The sequence below is a fragment of the Centrocercus urophasianus genome, unplaced genomic scaffold (genome assembly GCF_019232065.1).
Source record: "Centrocercus urophasianus isolate 14NV4802_14NV808 unplaced genomic scaffold, USGS_Curo_1.0 seq_18, whole genome shotgun sequence".
In the NCBI taxonomy this organism is placed as follows: Eukaryota; Metazoa; Chordata; class Aves; order Galliformes; family Phasianidae; genus Centrocercus; species Centrocercus urophasianus.
In genome coordinates this window covers 21,160,263-21,180,821 of record NW_024884733.1, presented here as the reverse complement: position 1 = coordinate 21,180,821, position 20,559 = coordinate 21,160,263, and the positions used below count along the sequence as shown (strand labels likewise).

The window sequence follows — 20,559 nt, the reverse complement described above, 5'->3', positions numbered from 1 at the left end:
CTTTGCCAAAGAAGCAGAGGCGTGAAGGATGAGCCACTTGTCTGTCTGTCAGAAGAAGAGCAACTTTTGGGGCTGTCCTTAACTGTGACCCAATACAGGTTTGATGAGTTACACAATGTGTTTGCTAGTGTAGCTACTTGTCACGCCATGTGTTCTCAGCCCATTCTTTGGATGAGAGCAATGCTCAGCTGAGTGCTGAAGGTAGATAGTGAGATTTCATCATTGAGGTCAGTTCTGGCAGTGATCTGTACGCGTTAATGTGAACTGTTGTCCATTCAGGAAATAAAAGATGCTTCTAGAAGAGGTAAAACTTCACCCTGGGCTGTGCTGTGATAGGGGGGTGCTGCTCCCTACTATTGCACTCTTTTTGTTTCTGCTCAGGTTGGATCTGTGAGTGTCTGCATAGCATGGGAAGTGTGGATGGGCTGTTATAACCTGAACAGCGTTGAAGAGCATTTCTACTTCTGTTTTACAGCATTCATGCTCCATTTATCGTTTTCTCTTAGCTGAAATAAGGGCAATTTTGATTCATTACTCACTTCCTGCTTTGAAGAAGTCAAAGATGCTGGATTCATTTTTAATATAGGTATAATCTAACATCCTTGGATGAGTAATTGGCAACAGGAGAGAAATTCTAGGATTTCAGATCTACACCCAAGTTGCCTCTGAGCTCAAAGACCAGTTTCTAAAATGAGGCTGGAAGCAGTCACTACCTTTGAGGTTTTTTTTTCCAAGTTATTAGTCACCAGCTCAGTACTTCTCTGAGGACTTAAGGCAATCATGGCAAAATACAGAAGGGGAAGCATTGCGTGTACTGGGAGTGTTATTAAATAAGATCCTACTTGAAAAGGCAAAGCTGATCACACCACTTGCAGTTATTCTGCCAGGAGGATGGGGCGAGTGCCTTTTCTGGCCCTTGAAAAGGTGGAATCAATCAACTGATTCCAATGAAAAGAGCAAGAGCTTTTTTTCTTTGGGTATTTTCTTGAGATTTGATGTGTACACCACAACACGTTCCTTCCTTGTGTCAGGGTTAAATCACTTGGCATGCAGCTGATGATCTAGTGTTGTGTTGCGTGTCCCAGACAGCAGACAAGCCAAGAGCCAGGCAGGTGTGTGCATGCAGTGGTATGAAGATAGCTGAAGGCTGAATGCTGCACAACCTCCTGGGTGATATTTCCAGGTCTTCTGCTGAGAACTTCTGCTGATGCAGCCCCTGGAAGTGTTGTCCCTGTGTTTTCTCCAGGAAGCCACAAACTCTGCTATTGAAATACGCATTTATGTTCAGCACTGAGCCTAAGAGCTGATGAAAATGAATCTTGTTCTGCACAGTCAGTTTCAACCACTAGAGGGAAGATGTTTCCTCATTCTGAGGTACCAGCACACAATTCACAAAGCCTGTCTTCTCAGCTTTGTTAAATCAGTGAATTTGGTACTGACAAATGCTAAGATGCCCAGGCTTCTCTTGTGTGAGCTAGCACTGAGAATATGATGGGCTGTACTGAGTTACACTGGAGGTTCCCCTAGCCTTGCATCCTAGGTGAGCTGCGTTGGCAAGGGTGCAAGGCCAGAGTAAACCCAGCAATAGCTTTCCTCAGTGTGGGAGAGACATGGATCGCTTGGAATGCCTCCAGAGGAGGGTCGCATAGAGCGGGATGGAACACCTGCCCTCTGAGGGCATGCTGAGGGCTGGGGCTGTGCAGCCTCAAGAAGAGAAAGCTCCAGGAGACGTGAATGGCCTGGTGCCACGTTGTGACGTCTCTTGGAGGCACACTGCCCTGCTCCTGTGCAGCTGTGTCCTGGCATGAGGCCCTGCTGCAGTGCCGGCCTCTTCCCACGGCCTCCCGTGGGCCTCCTGGAGCCACCAGCGCTCCGGGCCCACTTCCTTCCCCACTTCCTTCCCCCTGATAAATTCAGCAGTGCACCTGCCTGTGTGAGCGGGGCCAGGTCGCCCTCTTCCTTCCTCTGCAGCAGACAAATGCCCCTTCATAAAGATGGGCTTTGCCCCTGGCCCCTCTCCTTTGGCTGCTGCCTGCCTACCAGTGTTTTGGCTCTGTCTCTGTTTCACTTGGATGTAAATCATGGTTGTGGGTTCTCTGTGGGATCTGTGCTGTCCATCGCAAAGCCCTGGGAGCTTTATCTACTCTGCAGACATGATGTCCAGCCTCTCAGTCACAAGCTCCTGGGATGTTCTGTGTTATGGTTCTCTGTATCACTCGGGGATAAGCATGGACTCTGGTGCCCACTGTGTCCTTGGGGAGAATCACTGAGGATGGAAGAGACATTTAAGATCACTCAGTCCAACCCCAGCCCACGCCATTGTGCCCACTGACCATGTCCTTCAGTGCCACATTCCCATGGTGACCCCACCACCTTCCTGGGCAGCCTGTACCAGTGTATCTTGGAGAAGAAATTGTTCCTAACACACAACCTTGACCTTCTCTGGTGCAACTTAAAGTCATAACCTCTTGTTTCGCCTCCAAATGTCACCTTTTCTACACAAACTCATGCTGCAATGGATGCCAGTTCTATGCCCCTAGCTAGACTGAATCACAACCACAGGTGAACCCTACACATCCTCGCTGTGTCCCCAGCTGCCACCCAGCCCCAAGCTGCCCTTAGCCTCATCCTGCTGATGACCAGGGATGTCTGCAGGTGACTTGCTCTTTAAAGGCTGGCTCTGATCCTTGTGACTCCAAGTCAGATCTGTGATTGAGAACCCAACTGCAGGGAAGGGGTGCTGCAGCCCCATGCCAATGATGCGCTTCATAGCCCAACCGAAGTCAGTTTTCTCTGTGGACTCTCTGGAAATGGGTATTTTCATTTTTCCTTTCTCTTTCTTTCTCATTATTGGTTTTTTTTTTTTTTTTTCCCTTTGGAAGGCATCCAGCCCATCTTGGCACTCAACCCTGCAATGTGCCAAGTGGAGAGAGATGTTCACACAAACGTGCACATACCAGCGTGTGCCTGGCTGCAGGAGGGCAGCCTGCCGGCGTGTCCCAGGGACAGCTGTGGCTCCGGCAGGGTCAGGATGTGACATCACTGGCAGGAGAAAAACCCTCAGCCCCCGCTTTCTGCAACCAAAACTTCAGTCAGCGTGCGGCTGCTCTCTGTGCTGCAGGGCGTCCTGCCAGATTCTGGGCTTTTATTTTGAATTTTTTTTCTTTTTTTTTTTTTTTCCCCTCAGTAAGTGCAGAAAGTGCAGCGGGATTGTGTGCTGGCAGCCAGGCGTGCTGAGGATGAGGTGAGTGCTGGGGCTGGAAAAAGGAGTAGCATTGGTGTCCCAGCTGGTGCTGTGTTTCCTGCATTCCTAAGGATGCTCCTGGGGTGCTTTTAGTGCAGGCTGGGCAAACCCAAGAGAAGCAAAATGGGTGCTTGCAGGAGCTCTTCCCTGTTCTGTGGGTGTCCCAGTTTGTCTGCGAGCATGTAAATGCTGAGGGATCCCGGTTTACAGCTGTGGGTTAGCGTAGATAGCTGGAAGTGAGCAGGGAGCCCAGGGTTTTGGCTGGTCAACTATCATCCCAGGGCTGGTGGCAATCCTGGAGGTGGCTTTGCTATTGTCCAGTGGAGGGCAGGAAGTTTTGGGAAGAGAAAGCTGTGGGGATGCACTTCCAGCAGCTGGCTCGTGTCCTTCCAATCGTCTTTCTGGAGTTCCGGCACTTGGGATTGCAGCTCTGATGATGGAACGATCACCCTCAGGACTTACCTTGGCTACAAGCAAGTCCCTGTTGGCATCAGCACCAAGAACAAGGTACCCCAAACAGCATCACCCCCAAAGTGTGCCAGGTGTCCCACCACTGGAGAGATGAGACTTTGATTGGCTGTGGTTTGGGACATGGGGGGGGGGGGATTGGATGAGAGGGCAGTGTGTCCTCTTAGTGAAATTGTGCTGGGTCTGCTTTGCATGAGGTGGGGATTTCCGAGTGTCAGCAGAGCTGGGAGAAGCAACAGCATAGGGAACTGAGCCTCCTTTGGGAGTTGGTCCCTCTAGAAATAGAAGCTGGGGGCTTTCCTAGAGTATATCAGAAGCACACGGATTAACTCTGTGTTGGGGCTGGTGGAACTCTGCAGTCCCACTGTCTGGCGTGCTGGCCCTCGATCCCTCTCCCAGCATCTCATTTTGGCTTGTTTCCTGGAATGTTTTATCGTTTGGGTTATATTTGGGATCAGCTGCCAAGAACCCCTGTTTCTCATGGCCAGCCCAGCTGGGACTTGGCTCCAGCAGGAAGCGTGAGGAGAGCGAGAGGGACCAGAGCTCTGAAGCCATGCCCCCAGCATCTCCCTCCTGCATTTAAACCCTTAAAACCAACCTCTCTGCCTCTAAAACCAGACTGGGCCACCACATGCTGTCAGCCCCAGGCTGGATCTCAGGGTTGTGTCACCTGCATTGTGAGGGATGCTCAGGGGAGGCAGGGTTGGGCTGTGGGGCATTTCTGCAAGGCCACCACCAAGAAGCCCCACTTGCACAGCTGCTCCAGGACAAGCTGAAAACTGAGTTTTAAGGACATGGTTTAGTGGGCGTGGTGGTGATGATTAAACTAGATGATCTTAGAGGTCTTTTCTAACCTTAATATTTCTGTGAAAAAGACTTCTCTGCAGCGAAAAGCCAGCAGAGCTCCTGGCCAGCAGGCATCTGGAGGCTGTCTGTCTGTCTTAGGGCTCTGGCTCACTGCCTTGACTCCAGGCTTGCCATGCAGGGACGTGGCAAGAGGGACTGCCCACAGAGCAGAGAAGGCAATCCCCCCCAGCACCAAGGGGGAGTCCAGCCTCTGGGGGAGCACCTGGGGAAGCACAGCGGGATGTGTGGGGTGGGCAGCTTTGAACCACAGCTTTGCTTCATGGTGCTGAGCTGACTCCTCGTACTCCCCAGCATGGCTCACAGCACTTTGCTGACAGCTCCTGTGGTTCCAAGGCAGATGTTTGTGCAAGTGTGTAAGCGTCTCGGGCTGGATCCAGGGCTGGTTTGGGCATCGGACCCACTGCCAGCTGGAGGTGCAGTGTCAGTGCCTTTCTCCTTGTTAGCATGGACCCTGGTCAGCAATAATCACTAGGGGCACTCACAAAGTACTTTCTCTCCTCTGAAGCCAACTCTTGACTTTTGCAGCCCTTAATATCAGGCGGTCCTTCAGGAGGGAGAAATTACTTTTGAAACTGGGGAAACTGAGGCAGAGAGTGTAGCACTGTCTCTGCTGTAGCCCAGAGCTCAGCACTGCCCCAACCACTTCTCCCCACTGCTTTCCAGATTGAAGCCAATCTGGGGTCACAAAGGCAGGTCTGACCCGGTGGCTTTGCTCAGACTGGTGGGACTGATTGTGGTAGGCAGAGGAAGCTCCTCTCCCTGCTTTGCTTTTTTTCCCCTCTTTTGTTTTGCTAGTTTCTAAACAGACTGTTCAGTGTTGTTCTTAATTTAAAACAAAGCCTTTGTTTGGCAGCGTTGTGTGGATTTCAAATGATTTTTAAAAAATAAAACAACACAAAAACCCTAAAATGAAAGAAACAAAATCCTCCTCAGATTTGGAACTAGCAGCTGCCTTTGACCGTGAACTCACTTCCCTCCTATCCAGTTCGTTTCCTTTCTCCCCCAGCCCTGCCAGCCCTCCAGGAAATCAGGATTTCGCATGTCCCTGCCTGCTGCCATCCTGCAGCAGCTCAGCCCCACAGTTTAACCCTGGGCAGACTTGGCTCCCTGAGCCCTTAGTGCGTGGCTGTGGGTGCCAGCACCGCCCCGCTATGGGAAAGGCAGCACAGCAAAGCGGGCTGCAGCCATGCCAGGGCTGCTTGGGGGGGAGCTTTGATTTTGCACATGGGAACGGAAGGTGGGAGCTGCAGGCACCCACCCAGGCCCCTCGGCAGTGGGAGGCGTGCCAGCATACGGCAGGAGCTGCTGCCTCAGCTCGCCCAGCGCTCCTATTGCAGGACTGTACCCTGAAAGCCCCACTCTTGGCCTCCTGCAGCTCCCTGTGCCTCAAGTGGATTTTCCTGCCCATCAGACCCTGTGCAGTGGGAGCTTTGGAGAGAGGTTAGGAAAGAATCTGGTTCCTGGCACATTGCCTCCGCCTGCTCCTTTTGGTTGTAAATCCCAGGATGTGTTCTTGGCTTTGCGTTAAATTGAATTTCTGGAGAACGTTTTTCTCCCTGATTCCAGTACGGATTCACGAGGCCTTTAAATGCCTCAGTAATTCAGTAGCAAAGCTGGCAGGGATCCCAGGAGCAAAACCACTCTCATTATCCAGCTGTGCCTAGCTGCAGCGAGCCTGGGGATGGGTCTGCTCTGCATTTGGGCAGCACTGGGTACTGCTCCCTTACTCCTGGGAACAGCTAACAGATGCACAGTAGGAAAACATCTGGCAGGTGTTTAGCAGGGTTCTTACTCTGTGTTTTGATTTTTTTTTTTTTTAAATTGATGTTTCATTGATGTTTCAAAGCATCGGTCCAGCGTAATGCAGGGATAACTGAGTTGTTCTCCCAAGCTCTGTGATGGTGGCAACGCATCACTGTATTTGTGGGGAAGGCTGTGGTTTGTCCCCACTGGCCTCTGGTGGCACCCGGCAGGGCTCTCCCCTGCTGCCATGTGGAAAGTCCCACAGAACAGCTCCTGTGTCCTGGAGAGACTCTGGGGGCAGCCCAGGCTCCTCCATCAAGGTGGTTGGTTGATCTCTGCTGGATAAAACAGGATTTGCTTTTGGCTTGGGACTGAGTTCACAAAGCAGAGTTCATACAGTGAGCTTTTGACTAAGAGATGCCTTTTTAATGACGAACACGCATCAAGCTTCACTTGGACGCCGTTCCCTCCCACTCGTGACTTTGGGTAAATAACTTCCCCTTTCTCTGAACCTTTTTCTTTCTTCCTATAACTCCTCCTGGGGGAGGCTGCCTGGGGTCTTTTGTCTCCCCAAATTTCAGCAGGGCGTTGAGCTCACTGTGGCCTTGCTCTCCCATTATTAACGTTGCAGAGGGGCACAGGGCACGTGCATGTTTCAACCTGTCCAAGAGCACGGGATTTCCACCGGAGCTTCAGGAGGGAAAAAAAGGAAATGCTGCAGACCCCATCTGCACTGGCAGCCTCAGGAAGGGATGACCTCAGCACTGCTGAGCGGTGACTTCCAGGTCACATCCCCTGTTCCCGGGGTGCTGTGGAATCGGAGCGCCATGGGGAGCGCTGGCAGCACTGGCTCCCGTGCATTGTGTCACATCCTGGCCCTGGTGTGCTTGGACGCTGTTTTCCTTCTTTGGCTGTGGGTTTTGTTCTTCTGAACAAACACGCAGGCAGAACGACAACAAGAATCCCCCCTTTTCCCATTGATCCGGGTGCTGAGGCTGTGTGAACCAGAAGCCAGCTGCAGTCACAGTGTTGTCCCTATGGCACTGGGGCTATTTTTCTGGGAAAGAGGCACAGCCCCTTCGCCAGGAAGGAAAGGCCACAGGTAGGCGAGTGCTGTTCATATCATACTTCATTGTACTTCATTGCAGTAGTTCTGGACAAAAGCCCTGGAGATAAGAAGCTCGCTCCCAGCATCCCGGTGCCATCTCATCTCAGTCCAGGTGTACAGATGACCAAAATTTGTCTCCTCCTCTCAGGTACCTCCAACCCTGAAGATCCTCAGTGCTAACCCTGGTGCTCTCACGCTGGCTGGGCCAACCCATGATGGCACTGTGTCTGAAGCAAGTCTTCAACAAAGACAAAACCTTCCGCCCCCGGAAGAAGTTTGAGCCCGGCACACAGCGCTTCGAGCTGTACAAGAAGGCTCAGGCCTCCCTCAAATCGGGGCTGGACCTAAAGGCTGTGGTACAGCTGCCTCCTGGCGAGAGCATCAATGACTGGATAGCTGTGCACGTGGTGGACTTCTTCAACCGCATCAACCTCATCTACGGCACCATGTCGGAGTACTGCACGGAGAAGAGCTGCCCCATCATGTCGGGTGGGCTCAAGTATGAGTACAGGTGGCAGGACGATAGCAAGTACAAGAAGCCAACCAAGCTGTCAGCCCCACAGTACATGTGTATGCTGATGGACTGGATTGAGATGCTCATTAACAACGAGGACATCTTCCCCACCAGAATAGGTGAGTGTGCTCTGATTCTACAGGAGGCTGTTGTTGTAATGTGTGTAGTTTTCCAAGCTGTTGGTGCACCTCAGCTGTTGGTATTGCTGAGCTTTACAATCCTAAGAGCTCTGTTGATTACCTGCTTTGTCCAGGAGCTGTAGTGATTGACACTTCCCCTCCTGCTAAGCTGCTTTCTTGTATTTCTGGGGTGATGTTCAGGGGCTGGAGCTGGGGTGCTGGCCAGTGGGTTCTGGTGAAAGAAAGCTATCACCTCTCCCCTTCAGTAAGGGGAGCTGCTCTGGTTGCACAAACACATCTTTCCTTTTCCAAAGCCATTACTAGTCCATTCTTCAAGCATCTTTGTGCATCCCTGAGTGACTTCAGCCTCCTTGCTGGTGTGCTCCATTACCTTGGCTCTCATTTGTATAAGGGAACTTAGCTGGACTCACATTTCATGGCGCCATGTAGCATGGAGGGTTGCAGGGTTTGAGGACAATGCCCCAGGCACACCGCTGATTTCCATCCTTGCCATCTGCAATGCAGCTGTCCCAAGACAAAGATTTCTCTGCTAAGGCCACCTGACCACAGACAAATCAAACTTTTTTTTAGAAATGCCAAGTGTGACCCAAACTTGCTAACACTGTCTGGGGCTAACCTCAGCATCCTTGTCCCACTAAAGCCACAAAACCTGGAGCAGCGCGTGATTCAGTGGGACTCAGTCGTAGTACTGTTGGCAGCCAAGGGAGAGGTGTTTCTGGGGTCAGAGAGGGAAAATCTCTCATGCTGGGTTCAGAGGCTCAGCTGGAAACGAGCAGAGACAGAGACAGAAAGGTGGAGGAGATTGGGCATCTTCCTCATCTCCAGGGAAATCCACCCACAGGGCTCAATCCCACTGAAAGGCTTTACAAATCCTTTGGAAGGAAAACTGTCTGTCTGCTGGTCATGATGAGACAGCTTCCTGGATGGGAGGAGCGTGGCTGTCATAAATCTCCAGCTCCTCCAGATGACCCGTATCAGTTAGCATGTTCTAGTGCTCATTTCCGCTCTCCCAACCAACATAGCTGGGCTGAAAAAAACAACAAAACCCTACTACATGCAGAATAAGCATTGTTCCCGTGGAGGGATAAGAATAAGTGATTCTGCAGGCATATTTTTTAGCAGCTGGTGAAACTATGTCAATAGACCTCTTCGTGAGCAGATTACCACCTGTACAATAGCACCATCCCCAGTAATTGCTGTGCCTTCAGGAGCCTGCTGGCAGAAGTCACGCTCAGTTTCATTCAGTGTCTCAGTGGGAGCATGCCCAGCACCCAGAGTCACAGCCATTGGTAACACATGGGGAGGAGACTGTGGTGGATGGAGTTTGCAGGGCTATGTCAGCACCGACGTGTCTGCCGAAACCTCTCCATTTTTAAATGAGCACAGACGTGGGGCTTGGATGAAAACCAGCATTGGAAACGCCCCGTACTCTCTGCCAAGCCTGTCTGTGGCTGGAAGGAACATCACTTGCAGGAGGCTCTGGGATGGTTCTTGGAAAACTCTTCTATGCTTAGACTCTGCTGTTCACGCATATTCCCAAAACAATGATAAAAAGCAGAGAAAACTTGATGCATAATTCTTTCTCTCTATAACAAGAGAAAAATGTTCAGAATTCAGCTAATTACTGCAGTTTTCTCAACTGGCTGTTTTTAACTCAGTTTGTCTTTTATTTTCTCCCTGTTTTGTTCCAAAATTAATGCCACACCAGCTTGCAGCTGCCATCATACTATTAATTTCAAATTGCATTTGAGGGCTTATTTTTAGGAAAAGACGAATCATGGAACAATCCAGACACCAGACTGGATGTTGGAAATAATATTAACAACAATAATCCATCACGTAGCTCATTGAATTACTGCTTTTGGAAAGGGACAAATACAATTGTAAAGAAGCAAAATAGTTTCACAGCACTGTTTCATCGTGAAAAAATGCAATTGGCTTGTGCATGAGGGCTGGGGGTGAGAGATGGTGAGGAGGATCCAAGGCCCACTCGTATTCCCTTCCCGTAAGTGCAGACGCTTTTCATTTCCTTTTCCCCACAGTCCCACATGACTTCCTTATGTTTTGAAGCGATCGGCACAGAGTGTGGAAAACAGACTTCTCTAAGTATTAAATCACACCTTGGGTTTCAAGGAAAACATCCAAGCTAAACTGAAGGTGCTAATTCATTCTAGGGCAGTGAGTCACACTGCTCACCAGTGCCTTGATGAAATAGAACCTGCTGTATTCACAGCTCTTGCTCTGGCTCCCAGCACTTGTGATGCTCTGTGTTTAGCATTGCTGCTCTGCTCAGCTCATGTTGGTACCATTTCTGCTGTGCAGAAAGAGGAGGGCCAGCAGCCTCCTCACTGTAGTGGGCCGTGGACTGAGGTCTGCACATGCATATGGTGAAGGAGAGACTTTCTTCAGAAAACCCAGAGGATGGAAAAGAGAAGAGACTGAAATGTTGGAGAAGGGACTCAGGATGTGGTTGATTCCCACTGACCATGTTTCAAGTATTTCAGCTGGAGGAAGGTGTATGCATTGTATGCATCTGGCAGGGGTTGGGTGGCTGGCTTTTGTCTGGAACCCTCTGGAGAGGTTATAGTTGGAGATGATCTGAGTTACAATCATAGAATCATTAAGGAACAGACCTCTGAGATAATCTAGTCAGACTGTTAACCCATCCCCAGCATGCCTGCTGAGCACGACCCTCAATGCCACATCTCCACAGTTCTTGAACACTTCCAGGAATGGACTCCACCACTTCCCTGGGCAGCTGTGGCAGTGCATAACTGCTCTTTCTGAGAGGGAAATTTTTCCTAATATCTGACCTGAACCTTCCCTGATGCAACTTAAGACCATTATTCTCATCCTATTGCTGTTACGTGGGAGAAGAGGCTGACCTACCAATCTCATCACAACCTCCTTTCAGGGAGTTGTGGAGTCTTCTGCAGTCTGAACAGTCCCAGTTCCCCCAGCTGCTCTCCGTAAGAGTTGTGCTCAAGACCCTTTACTAACTTTGTTGCCTTTCCTAGATTGTACAGGTCTAGCTGTGCCATTGACCTCTCTCCCAGCCCATGTTTCCCCATGGTAGGTGCTCACAGCACATCCTCAGGTTCCTGGAACAGTGTCACAAGAGAAGCAGATGTGGCTGCAACATGGGGAGGGAAAGCAGGGCCTGACGGTCCTGGCCACATGCTTCATGTGTTCAAGAGAGGTGATGTGGGGAGAAAGAGCCCCAGCCAGTCCCTTGCGTTCCACTGGGCCAAAAGGACCGTAGCAGTGGTGATGTTGCAGCATGATAGGCTAAGAGGTGACCTGCTGGAGTCCATTGGTTACTACGTTGGCGGCCAGTCACCAACGCGGCTGGGCCACGTCTGCAGAGGGCGTGCACACACTGACACCTTGTGATGGACACAAGGAAGAGCAGCTCAGCTGCACGCCCCAGGAGCTGGGTGTTACTGCTGGGTTCATTTGAAGCCACAGCAATGGGTAGTCCAGAAGAGTACTGTTGGGTCTTGGCAGCCCAGTGATGTCATTCATGATATCATTTCATCATTAGGAGTAAGATGGCTTAGCAGCTCCTGTAGCTGCTATGCATCTCCATACAAGACCAGTGCCTGCTTTGAGAGGAGGAGGTATCAGGCAGAGGACAGTGACAAACTGGAGAGAGCACGTGGATCACTCCCTGCCTGCTGGCACCTTGCTGAGCTCCTGGCAGCAGCCGCTCATCCTTGGTCTCAGGACAGGCTGTTCAGAACAGCGTGTATTCCTCAGCTCTGGCCTGGGAACGTGCACTCCTGACAAATTACTTGCCATGATGGGTTTTTCTTTATTAAAAGAAGTATTTTTATGGCTAGTTCTTCAGATCTGGTCTTTAGGAGCCACCCTAATGGCATGTTTCAGGCCCCAGCTGGGTGATTAGGGCTTTCCATTGCTCAGCAAATTCTCGGTGCAGAAAGCTCAAATGAAGCCTTTGATAAAGCATGGTGTTTTTGCTGGCTGCAGGGAAGCCCAGCAGATTGCTCGCTGTCCTTATCAACCAGTCATGCGGAGCAAGCCCCATAGCTAAGGGTAAGGGCAGAAGCAGATCCTTCATCAGTGGCATGGAGAAGGACTTGGCAGAAAGCCCTAAGAGGAGCTATTAGAATCCTAAAGGGTGATGTCAAAGACTCCAATGGGTTTTGTCCTGCTGCAGGATGCTCATTGTTATGCAGGGCAGTGGCCATGAATCTCAGCCCCCTCTCCATGTAGGTGTGCTGCTGAGCCAAGATGCACAACTGCCTCAAGATGAATCCAAGCCATCTACCCATGGCACAAGCAGCCCAAGCTTGTGCCTTCTGCACAAAGCAAGGTGAGACCAGGCTGAGTGTGGCATCGCTCCAGACTGAAGATAATCTTCTGTTACAAGTACTCTGACAATAAGCTCAGTGCTTATTGAGGAAAACTCATTACCATCTGTATTTTTTTTTAGCTAAGAGATGTGCGAGCTGGCTATGGGAATTGTTTGGAAAGATTTTTAAGAGGTTAAGTGCTGCATTAGAAAGAAGCCAAGGGAGGAGACAGGTAGCACCGTGGGAAGGGAGGATTTTATTTTGCTCTATGCGAATTTGCATTGAATAGCTGGAGGGAGGAGAAAGAACCTTCAGGAAAACAAATTCCACTTGGTTCACATTCATCCTTCCAAAAAGTATATTCAGGGGCTTCAAAGCCAGGTTTTCTGTATTTTCCTTAGTTTCCTGACACTGGCTGTATTACACCTCTGAGATTTTCACTGTCATAACAATGTATCTAGATAAGGATGTGAATAGAGAGTAATAAATTGTGTCCTGGTACAAGACAAAGCCAAAAGTATATGTTGGTGCATGAACACCTTGGTGGGGTATTTCAGTAGGGAGCATCGCACAGGTGCAATCACATTGCAGCCTCAAGACTGGCGTTATTCTTCGTGTTTTAATGGCTTTAACTTGCTTCTGCTTTGCAGGTGTTCCCTTCCCTAAGCAGTTCCAGCAAGTTTGCACTAAGATCCTTACCCGCCTCTTCCGTGTCTTTGTCCATGTCTACATCCACCACTTTGACAGCATCATCAACATGGGTGCTGAGGCTCATGTCAACACCTGCTACAAGCACTTTTACTACTTCATCAGGGAGTTCAGCCTTGTTGACCATCGGGAGCTGGAGCCTTTGGTAAGGATGCCAAAGTGGGTTGAACACAGCTCTGGTAAATTCAGGCAGGGTCAGACTCTGCCCTGTGCAGGACATACAGCTCCAGACAGCTAATGTGGGTCTAGCAGGAGTTGCACTGCAGCCTCCCTTGGGAAGCAATTAAAGGAATTAGCCAAGCAGAAAGTGAGAGACCTTGGACATAGCACGGAGGGGGGAAGTAAGGGGAAGAGATATGCAGTCCTGGCATATAAACTAGAAAATATGCAGTTTTGTAAGAAAAGCAAGTGTGTCGCAGGCCATGTTGAGTGTAATCTGGCCTATGGAAACCTGTTGTGTTGGGAGAGTAATAGGGAACCCAGTAATTAGTATGCTGTGCAAAGGGATGGGCTGCAGAAAGGGCCAAATGCAGCGTGGGAGAGTTCAAAGACAAAGAGCTGAGAGAAGTCACAACATGAGCTGCCTGTTTATAAGTACCACGGATGCACCTAACCCTGAGTGCTAAATGCTTTAACTCCTTTCCTGCTTTCTTTTTTCTCTGTCAGTTTGCTGCCTCCTCTGCTCTGATTGCAATCTGGGAGGCTGGGATGATGATCCAACCAGGGGACACCTGAATGACAACAGCAGATTAATTAATTAATTACTTCATATAGTGTGACTGTGACCTATGTTATCACAATGGCCTTCAGCCACAGAAAATGACAGTTCAGCATCACTGTGTCCTCTATTATTCCTCATAACCATTCCTCATGATAAACTTCTTTAACATTGATATGTGGCCCATAGTAGTGTCATCTCCTTTGACCGATGCTTGTTAATGTAAATAATTAGCAGCTAATAGCCAAAGCAGAGGCTGACATTGCTAAAAAGGCTGTCAGTGCCAGTAACACTCATGCAATGTGAGATGATTTATGGTTCTGGATGATTCTGAGACGAACGGATTTTCCTGTGTGATGCAACTAGGGTTAAATTACAAGGAAATGAGGCACACTTCCCTCTGGTTTTGTACATCTTGTTTCCTGGTGTGCCCATTGCTTGGTATCCACCGCTTGGAATCCACATCATACAGCAGCCTCAAGCACCAGTGAGACCTCCTTCCACTCAGCAATGATGTGCTGTATGTGTGCAGGAGAGTGACCTGCAACCAGAGAGGGCTGAGTGGAGTGCTGGGCTGGGGAACTGGGACAAGGTCCTGAAGATTGCAAACAGTTTTCAAAGACAGAAAGTGGTCCTTCTGACCTGTTACCTCAGGAAGGCTGCACCTTGGCACTGCCAGCAGTCCCAAAATCTGATTGGCAAAGAAAAGCAGCCTGCTAGCTTACACAGAGCTTACTCTTGTCATCTTGTCCCTCCTGATGTTCAGCACTGGTAGCTCAGGACTAGGTTTTGTAGATGAAGCATTTGGGAAATGACAGTGAGAGGAGGGAATTCTGGCTATGGATATTTGACCCTGAGTGGCTACTGGAAGAGCTGCTCAAACTGAAGAGGCTTGCTTATACATTAGGGATATCAAAAAGCAGGAGGAGACCCCAGGAGAATGACATCAAGCTAACAGCACTGAAGGCCAGAAATGTGAGTTGCCGCCAGGTTTTCTGTGGCCCTTTGCTATTAGCACTCATTTGCATTACAGTGCAGCCATGGGATCCCTTGCCAGAACCACAGGCCCCTTCAGTGAGCTGTTGTCACCACCTGCAGGACAGACAGCACTTCCTGGGAGTACCTTGCATCCCCAGGCTCTGGGAGCAGCACCTCTTCTCTGTCTGCTCCTTGCTGAGTCAGGACATGCAGCTCAAACATTTCAGCCCTTTCCTTGGACTGCTCTCAACACTAAAACTAACCTCTTGACATTGAGACCAAGGAGCATGCCAGGAAGGAACTGCTGGGGCAGAGAGGTTCCCAAAAGGGCCACCATGGGAAACAAGAACACTCTCTGAACTCCATACAGCCACCTCCTTGGATTATTTTTGGATACCTATCAAACTGCTTTGCGCATCGCTTCACCAAAACCTGTGTTTTGCACTGACTGGTTCTTTTTTTTTTTCCTTCCCTTCAATGCAGAAAGAAATGACAGAACGAATTTGCCACTGAAGCGATTTCAGCAGGCATACTCAGCAAGATCATTCAGCATTCAATGGGACAAGAACCCTGCAGTGGGAGATGTCTTCCCGAGGACTTGCTCTGGGCATTTCAACTGAACTATGAAAACTGCAGAAGAGCCTTTTTCTTCTTTGTCTTCAGATGCATCAATTTCCAAATGTTTTGTTAGCGAGACCTGCCCTGTAAGCAGGTGTGACCTTGACTACTGAGTCATGCCTGTTGCCTTTCTCACATGCATTGAACTATGATAACATGTGAGATCAGCTCCGTAAAGCTGGTGACATTTGATCCCAACTGACTCCATGGGGTTAGTTGCCAATGTCCCTTTTTTAACCATGAGCTATGAATGTCTCTCCTTCTGCCCTCATTTGTGCTTTACCAAAGGGACTTTTCTTTCCCCCCCCCAGTAATTTTTCACCCTTGGAAGAAGGGACATCAGGATGTTCTAAGATGCATCCAATATCACTTGGACTAATGGCAAAGTGGCCCCGTGACAAATGGAGGTGAAGTGGGCCACTTTTCAGAGTGATGAGCAGTCTACCTGAGTATTTTCCATACTCAGAAATTGCGATCCAACGTGAGGGAAAGAAACGTGCCAGAAAACAAGTGACAATTCCTGATGTGTTGTCCTGGCTCTAAAAAGCAGATGCTGGTTGTAGAAATCATTGTCTTTCCATTACTCGACTGCAGCACAGACATTGTTCTTTTGACAAGAGTTGGATCTTTTTTTAATTATTATTATTCTGGGGGAGTTGAATTGTCTGAGCCACAGTGTTGTTATGTTTGTGTTTCTTTGCCTTTTTCTGGGAAAGTTTTATATAGAAGATACAGTTGATATGTATAAAAAGAGGTTTGCCCATTCCAGGGGAAAGGGGGGTGTGGGTAGAAAATGTAAATATTTAAGACAGCACTCGAGATTGCAAGTGGGTTTTTTAGTGCTCAAAGCACTTATTTTATTGTGAAAATCTATTTTTTTTAATCTTACGTACCAGATGTATATTTTTACATGGAAAATAAAATGGGACAACATGGACACAAACCATCCGATACGTCATGCCAATATTTTCTGTGTAATACCATCATTAAAAGTCCAAACATTTTTGTTCTGTTACTAATTAAAGAAGCAGGAATGAACCTGGTGTCCTTTCTTCTTCCCTCATTTGTAGTAAGATGTCACGAGAAAGCACCCGGGATAACCTGACTGGATTTCCCTCACAGCTGTAACACCGATGGAGCTCAGTGTCGTGTCGAGACCTCAGCAACAGGCAGCATTGCAAAAAGTTGTGCATGATGAAGAAAACTCTGCAAGTGCCTGCTGAAAACTTGACTCAATGGAAGTCTCTGGGATTTAAGCCTGTGCTAGGGCAGGGGGCTGGCAAGTCCTGAGCGGATGGTGACAAAACCATGATGTGAGCTGGTCTGAGATGTTCCTCCTCTCTTGTGAAAGTTTTGGAGATGTAAAAGAAAAGGTGGGAAGAGAGAAAAATGAGCTAAGGGTTAAAATTCTGATCACAAAACCACTGGGGGGTAGAAAAGGATAAGATGTTAATGACATGAGATCTATTCCTGGATTGCTTTCTTTGAGGTGGGAAATGCTGATTCTAGCAGAGATTTCACAACGAGATGCAAGATTGTCTCTTGAATGCATGCAGCTTTTTCCTTCTGGAGGCTGGCAGCTTTGCTAGCACAGCTTGGCCAGCCGGATTTCCTCATGAAGGTCAGGGAAGGACAAATGACTCACAAGTGTCAAGAAAACCTTGAAGACAGAGTGTGGCATTCAGCTGCCTGCTGCAAAGAGACCCTGAGTCAGAGCTGAAATGCCAGCAGTGTGGGGAACTGAGTGCACGTCTGTGTGGAAGTAAAACAGCAACAGCAAGCAAGGCTGCTTACACGAGAGAATCTCTTACTGTAGAGAGCATGAACTGGAGGACAGTGGATTCATGATTCTTTAACATATAAGACTATTCAGCCTGTGTTAGAAGAGAAGCTTTGCTGCAATATGGGTAACACTCCAGATGCTATTTTATTAAAAACTTTAATGAAGATGTACCACTTGGGATTAGCCGTACTGTAACAGACCCATCTTTTTTCATTCAATATTTTACATCCACTGGGCCAGTTTCCATTTGCTTTGGGCTATGACCTAATGACAGCGTGAGCAGTAAGAGTTCTGCCATCCATTCATGTGGCTGATTTGGTAAGCAATGTAAGAGCTGGCAGTTTTGGGGCAGCTCACAGTAGGCATCCTAAGGATCAGCGCTGTCCTCGTGATCTTCCTCCCTTGGGTCTTATCATCTTGCATCTTTCCAGTAATGCCAGGATTCTCTTCACTTATGCACTTATACGTGTATTGATGGAGTGCTTTGACCAACAAGGGAGCGCAATTTTGGCTGGATGAGGGCCCTGTGAGTTGATCTGATTTACTCTGGAATGTAAGGCAAATAGAAAGAAAAGAACAGTATGAATGTCTGGGCATTATGTGTGCTCCTGAGGCATAAAAAGCAGTAGCAATCATTAATGAATGGTTTGTATAGTGGATAAAAGCATCTTTCTGTTTGTTTCCAGAAAGTTTGGTTTGCTCGTGTCCAGTAGACCATATATTTTCCAGGTCCCATATTACTTTGGCTTCCTATTAAATACGGTCAGTTCAGGAACTCTGTCCTCAAAGGCAGTGGACTGGCACTGTGTCAAGGTGTGAGCAGTCCTCATGGGTCTACAGGAAAAGCAAGTTTCACGTTGGCATTTGCAAACATCCATACTAGCACTTTTAATGTCCACTTTGAAAACTTCGCTTTGTCCCCTTCTGTGTACAGCTTTGGCACACGGGATCCTGGAAGTATGGAGGGAAATATGGTCTCTATTTGTAGGCGCATCCCATGCCACCCATTATGTTGCATGTAAATCATCAGGTTTCCTGAAAGAAACAGCACCTTTTTTCCTGTGTGAAGAAGGGCTGCTCACAACAAAAAAATGACACTGAAGTCTGCAGGTTTAATCACCCAAATGAGAAGTATAATTTTCAGAGAAACGGAGGCTGTGTAGCTTCCTTGAGTAGCAGAGAGAACAGTACATGCTCTATGCTCTGAAAACCAGACTAGGGTAGATTGCAGGTGCTTAAATACAGATTTAGGTGCTTGGCTGTGGGCAGAAAACTGAGGGATAATTCTAGTCAAGGCTTAAAATCATTTTAGTGGTACACAGACCATAGCGCTGTGATCCAATTGTAACATGGCTAAATCAAAATTACCTTTGGTAATTATTTTGGTAATTATTTCTTATGTGCTTAACAGCCAATATGGGCAGCTCCTTATGTTCTCCGTGTGTTGCAGAAGTAAAAAGCAGACACATTCTTGAAAAGGTATTAAAAGGAAAAATCATGTGGAGCCTAGTAATTTTACTGTGGTTAATACAGCAATTACAGTGTTTGAGAAGGTGCTTTTTTCTTCACTTTTTGCAGGAATTTATCCTGAAGTATTAGCTTAACCATTTCCTAGAAATGCCAAGCCTATCTCATTAAAAACAAGATGAAAATAAAAATCCTTTCTTTAACGCTTTACAGCAAACCAGGTTGAAACTTAAGTCTTGCCCTCTTGTTAAGTGTGCTGTGCATTTGGGTTACCTTGCAAGTAACAAAGGGGAAAGATTCAAGAATACACATTTTGCTTTGAGAATGGATGCCTACTTACACAGACAGAAAACGCTGTGCTGTGCAGGAGCCCTTTAAACCAACAGATAAAGGTGTGACAAGAAACAACAGATGGAAATTAAAATCCAGATAAATTCCATTTGAAAATAAGCTACAAATGTTTGACATCATCTCTGAGCACAGACAGTTCTAAATGCTGAGGATTTGAAAGTGCTTGGATTTGAGTTCCTCTCCCGAACTAGCCTTGAATTCTGTTCAAGTGGAGGAATACAAAGGAAGATGCTCAAGAATTACTCCTGAGCCTTTCAAGGATAAAAGGTTTCTAAGTGCTGTTAAAAGAGAGAGACTGAGGAACATCCTCAGCTAAGATGGGCTTCTAGAGGTCCAGGTGGGGAAGAGCTGTCAAGAGAGGCATCACTGTGGGTAAATCTTCAGGTAGGCTTGCCTCTTGTTAGATATCAGAGCACTGCATGAATACACTCAAGCACCTCTAGGAAACAGCGCTTATGCTGTTTGAAGGACAATGTGCTCTTTCATGTCAGTTTGGTGATGAGAACAAAACGTGCCTTTATCCTATAAGAGGATATCAAAAAGGTATCCTGGCATTCAGTACACCCCATTCTGTCCTGCAGCCTTCAGGTTTAAGCAGTCTGAAGCCCCGCTCTTCTGTTTCTGGACTGTTTTCTTTGAACCTATGTGAAGAGCTGGCAGCTTTCTAAAGCGGTGATGTATCCTTCTGGCCCCTTGGCAGAGAAGGCAGCAAAAGCAAGTAGCCCATGTCTTTGCTTGCGTTAGACTTGTTGAGCTTGTGGCTTTGAGAGTTGTGGGTACCAATCTGCATGTCCAGATTGAAACCATGCCGTTCCGGCCTGCTTACGGATTAAAGCTGTAAATCACTGACTGAGCTGAATTTCGTGTTTCTCTTGAGCCATTTTAACAAAGGCTGACACTAGCAGAACAGAAGAGCTTTGTGTGAGAAATGCTGCTAACAACAACTTATTGGCCCTGTATGTGGCAGCAAAGTTAAATGTTGTGGTTCTTGTATAAATAAAAGTTCCTCTCCCAGTAGAGCACTTTGGAGATGCATTTGGTGCTTAGGGGATAGGAACTTACTGTCCCCTGTTTGAAATGTGGTAGCATTGCATGCAAGCTCCTAGTTATTTGCAAATACGAGGTAAGGAATAGTACCTCACAGGAGTTTTTGCTGGACTGGATTTTCATCTTCATTTATATATATATATATATATACAGACTCCATGTTTCCCAGTTTACATCTTTTTACTTAGTCTACTACAATGAGTGGAGGATTGAAATGTCACCCAAATAGAGAGTGACCTTTTAAAATGTCAATCTGAGTTTATACAGAAGAAAGCTCTTCTTTGCCAGGGATACTTCTCTGCAAATGATTCTACCACCCTGCTCAGCCTTACTGAAATAGCACCGATAAAAAGGCTCAGGAGGAGAAAGTTAACTCCTCAGAAGCAGATCAGAGCTTCTCTTTGTAAAACTAAGAGAAGAAGCTCATCCGCCAATTCAGAGGCAAGGTTTCTGTTATTAGTGAGCCTTTTTTCTGTTGCTGCTGAAAGA

At 47.8% G+C, this 20,559-nt stretch overlaps 1 protein-coding gene across 6 annotated transcripts; it reads left to right on the top strand.

The window, feature by feature from the left end:
* The first annotated feature begins 3,112 nt into the window (after nt 1-3,112).
* On the top strand, nt 3,113-16,460 carry MOB3C (MOB kinase activator 3C). Of its 6 annotated transcripts, none has more exons than XM_042819994.1 (5): nt 3,113-3,244; nt 3,619-3,751; nt 7,579-8,063; nt 13,051-13,253; nt 15,288-16,460. In XM_042819994.1, exons 3-5 carry the CDS (start codon nt 7,643-7,645, stop codon nt 15,315-15,317), a joined length of 654 nt encoding a protein of 217 aa, XP_042675928.1. In that variant the 5' UTR covers nt 3,113-3,244; nt 3,619-3,751; nt 7,579-7,642; the 3' UTR covers nt 15,318-16,460. The 6 variants fall into 6 exon arrangements, with proteins under 6 accessions (XP_042675928.1, XP_042675926.1, XP_042675929.1 ...); XM_042819992.1 differs by having other exon boundaries at nt 3,616-3,751; XM_042819995.1 differs by lacking the exon at nt 3,619-3,751.
* The last annotated feature ends 4,099 nt before the right edge of the window (nt 16,461-20,559 follow it).

Bases quoted from the DNA above. Each gene is read 5' to 3' on its own strand.
- MOB3C (XM_042819995.1), top strand. From the start codon at position 7,643: ATGATGGCACTGTGTCTGAAGCAAGTCTTCAACAAAGACAAAACCTTC. The intron at 8,064-13,050 runs GTGAGTGTGCTC...TCTGCTTTGCAG, and splicing joins CATCTTCCCCACCAGAATAG to GTGTTCCCTTCCCTAAGCAG. The intron at 13,254-15,287 runs GTAAGGATGCCA...CCTTCAATGCAG, and splicing joins ATCGGGAGCTGGAGCCTTTG to AAAGAAATGACAGAACGAAT.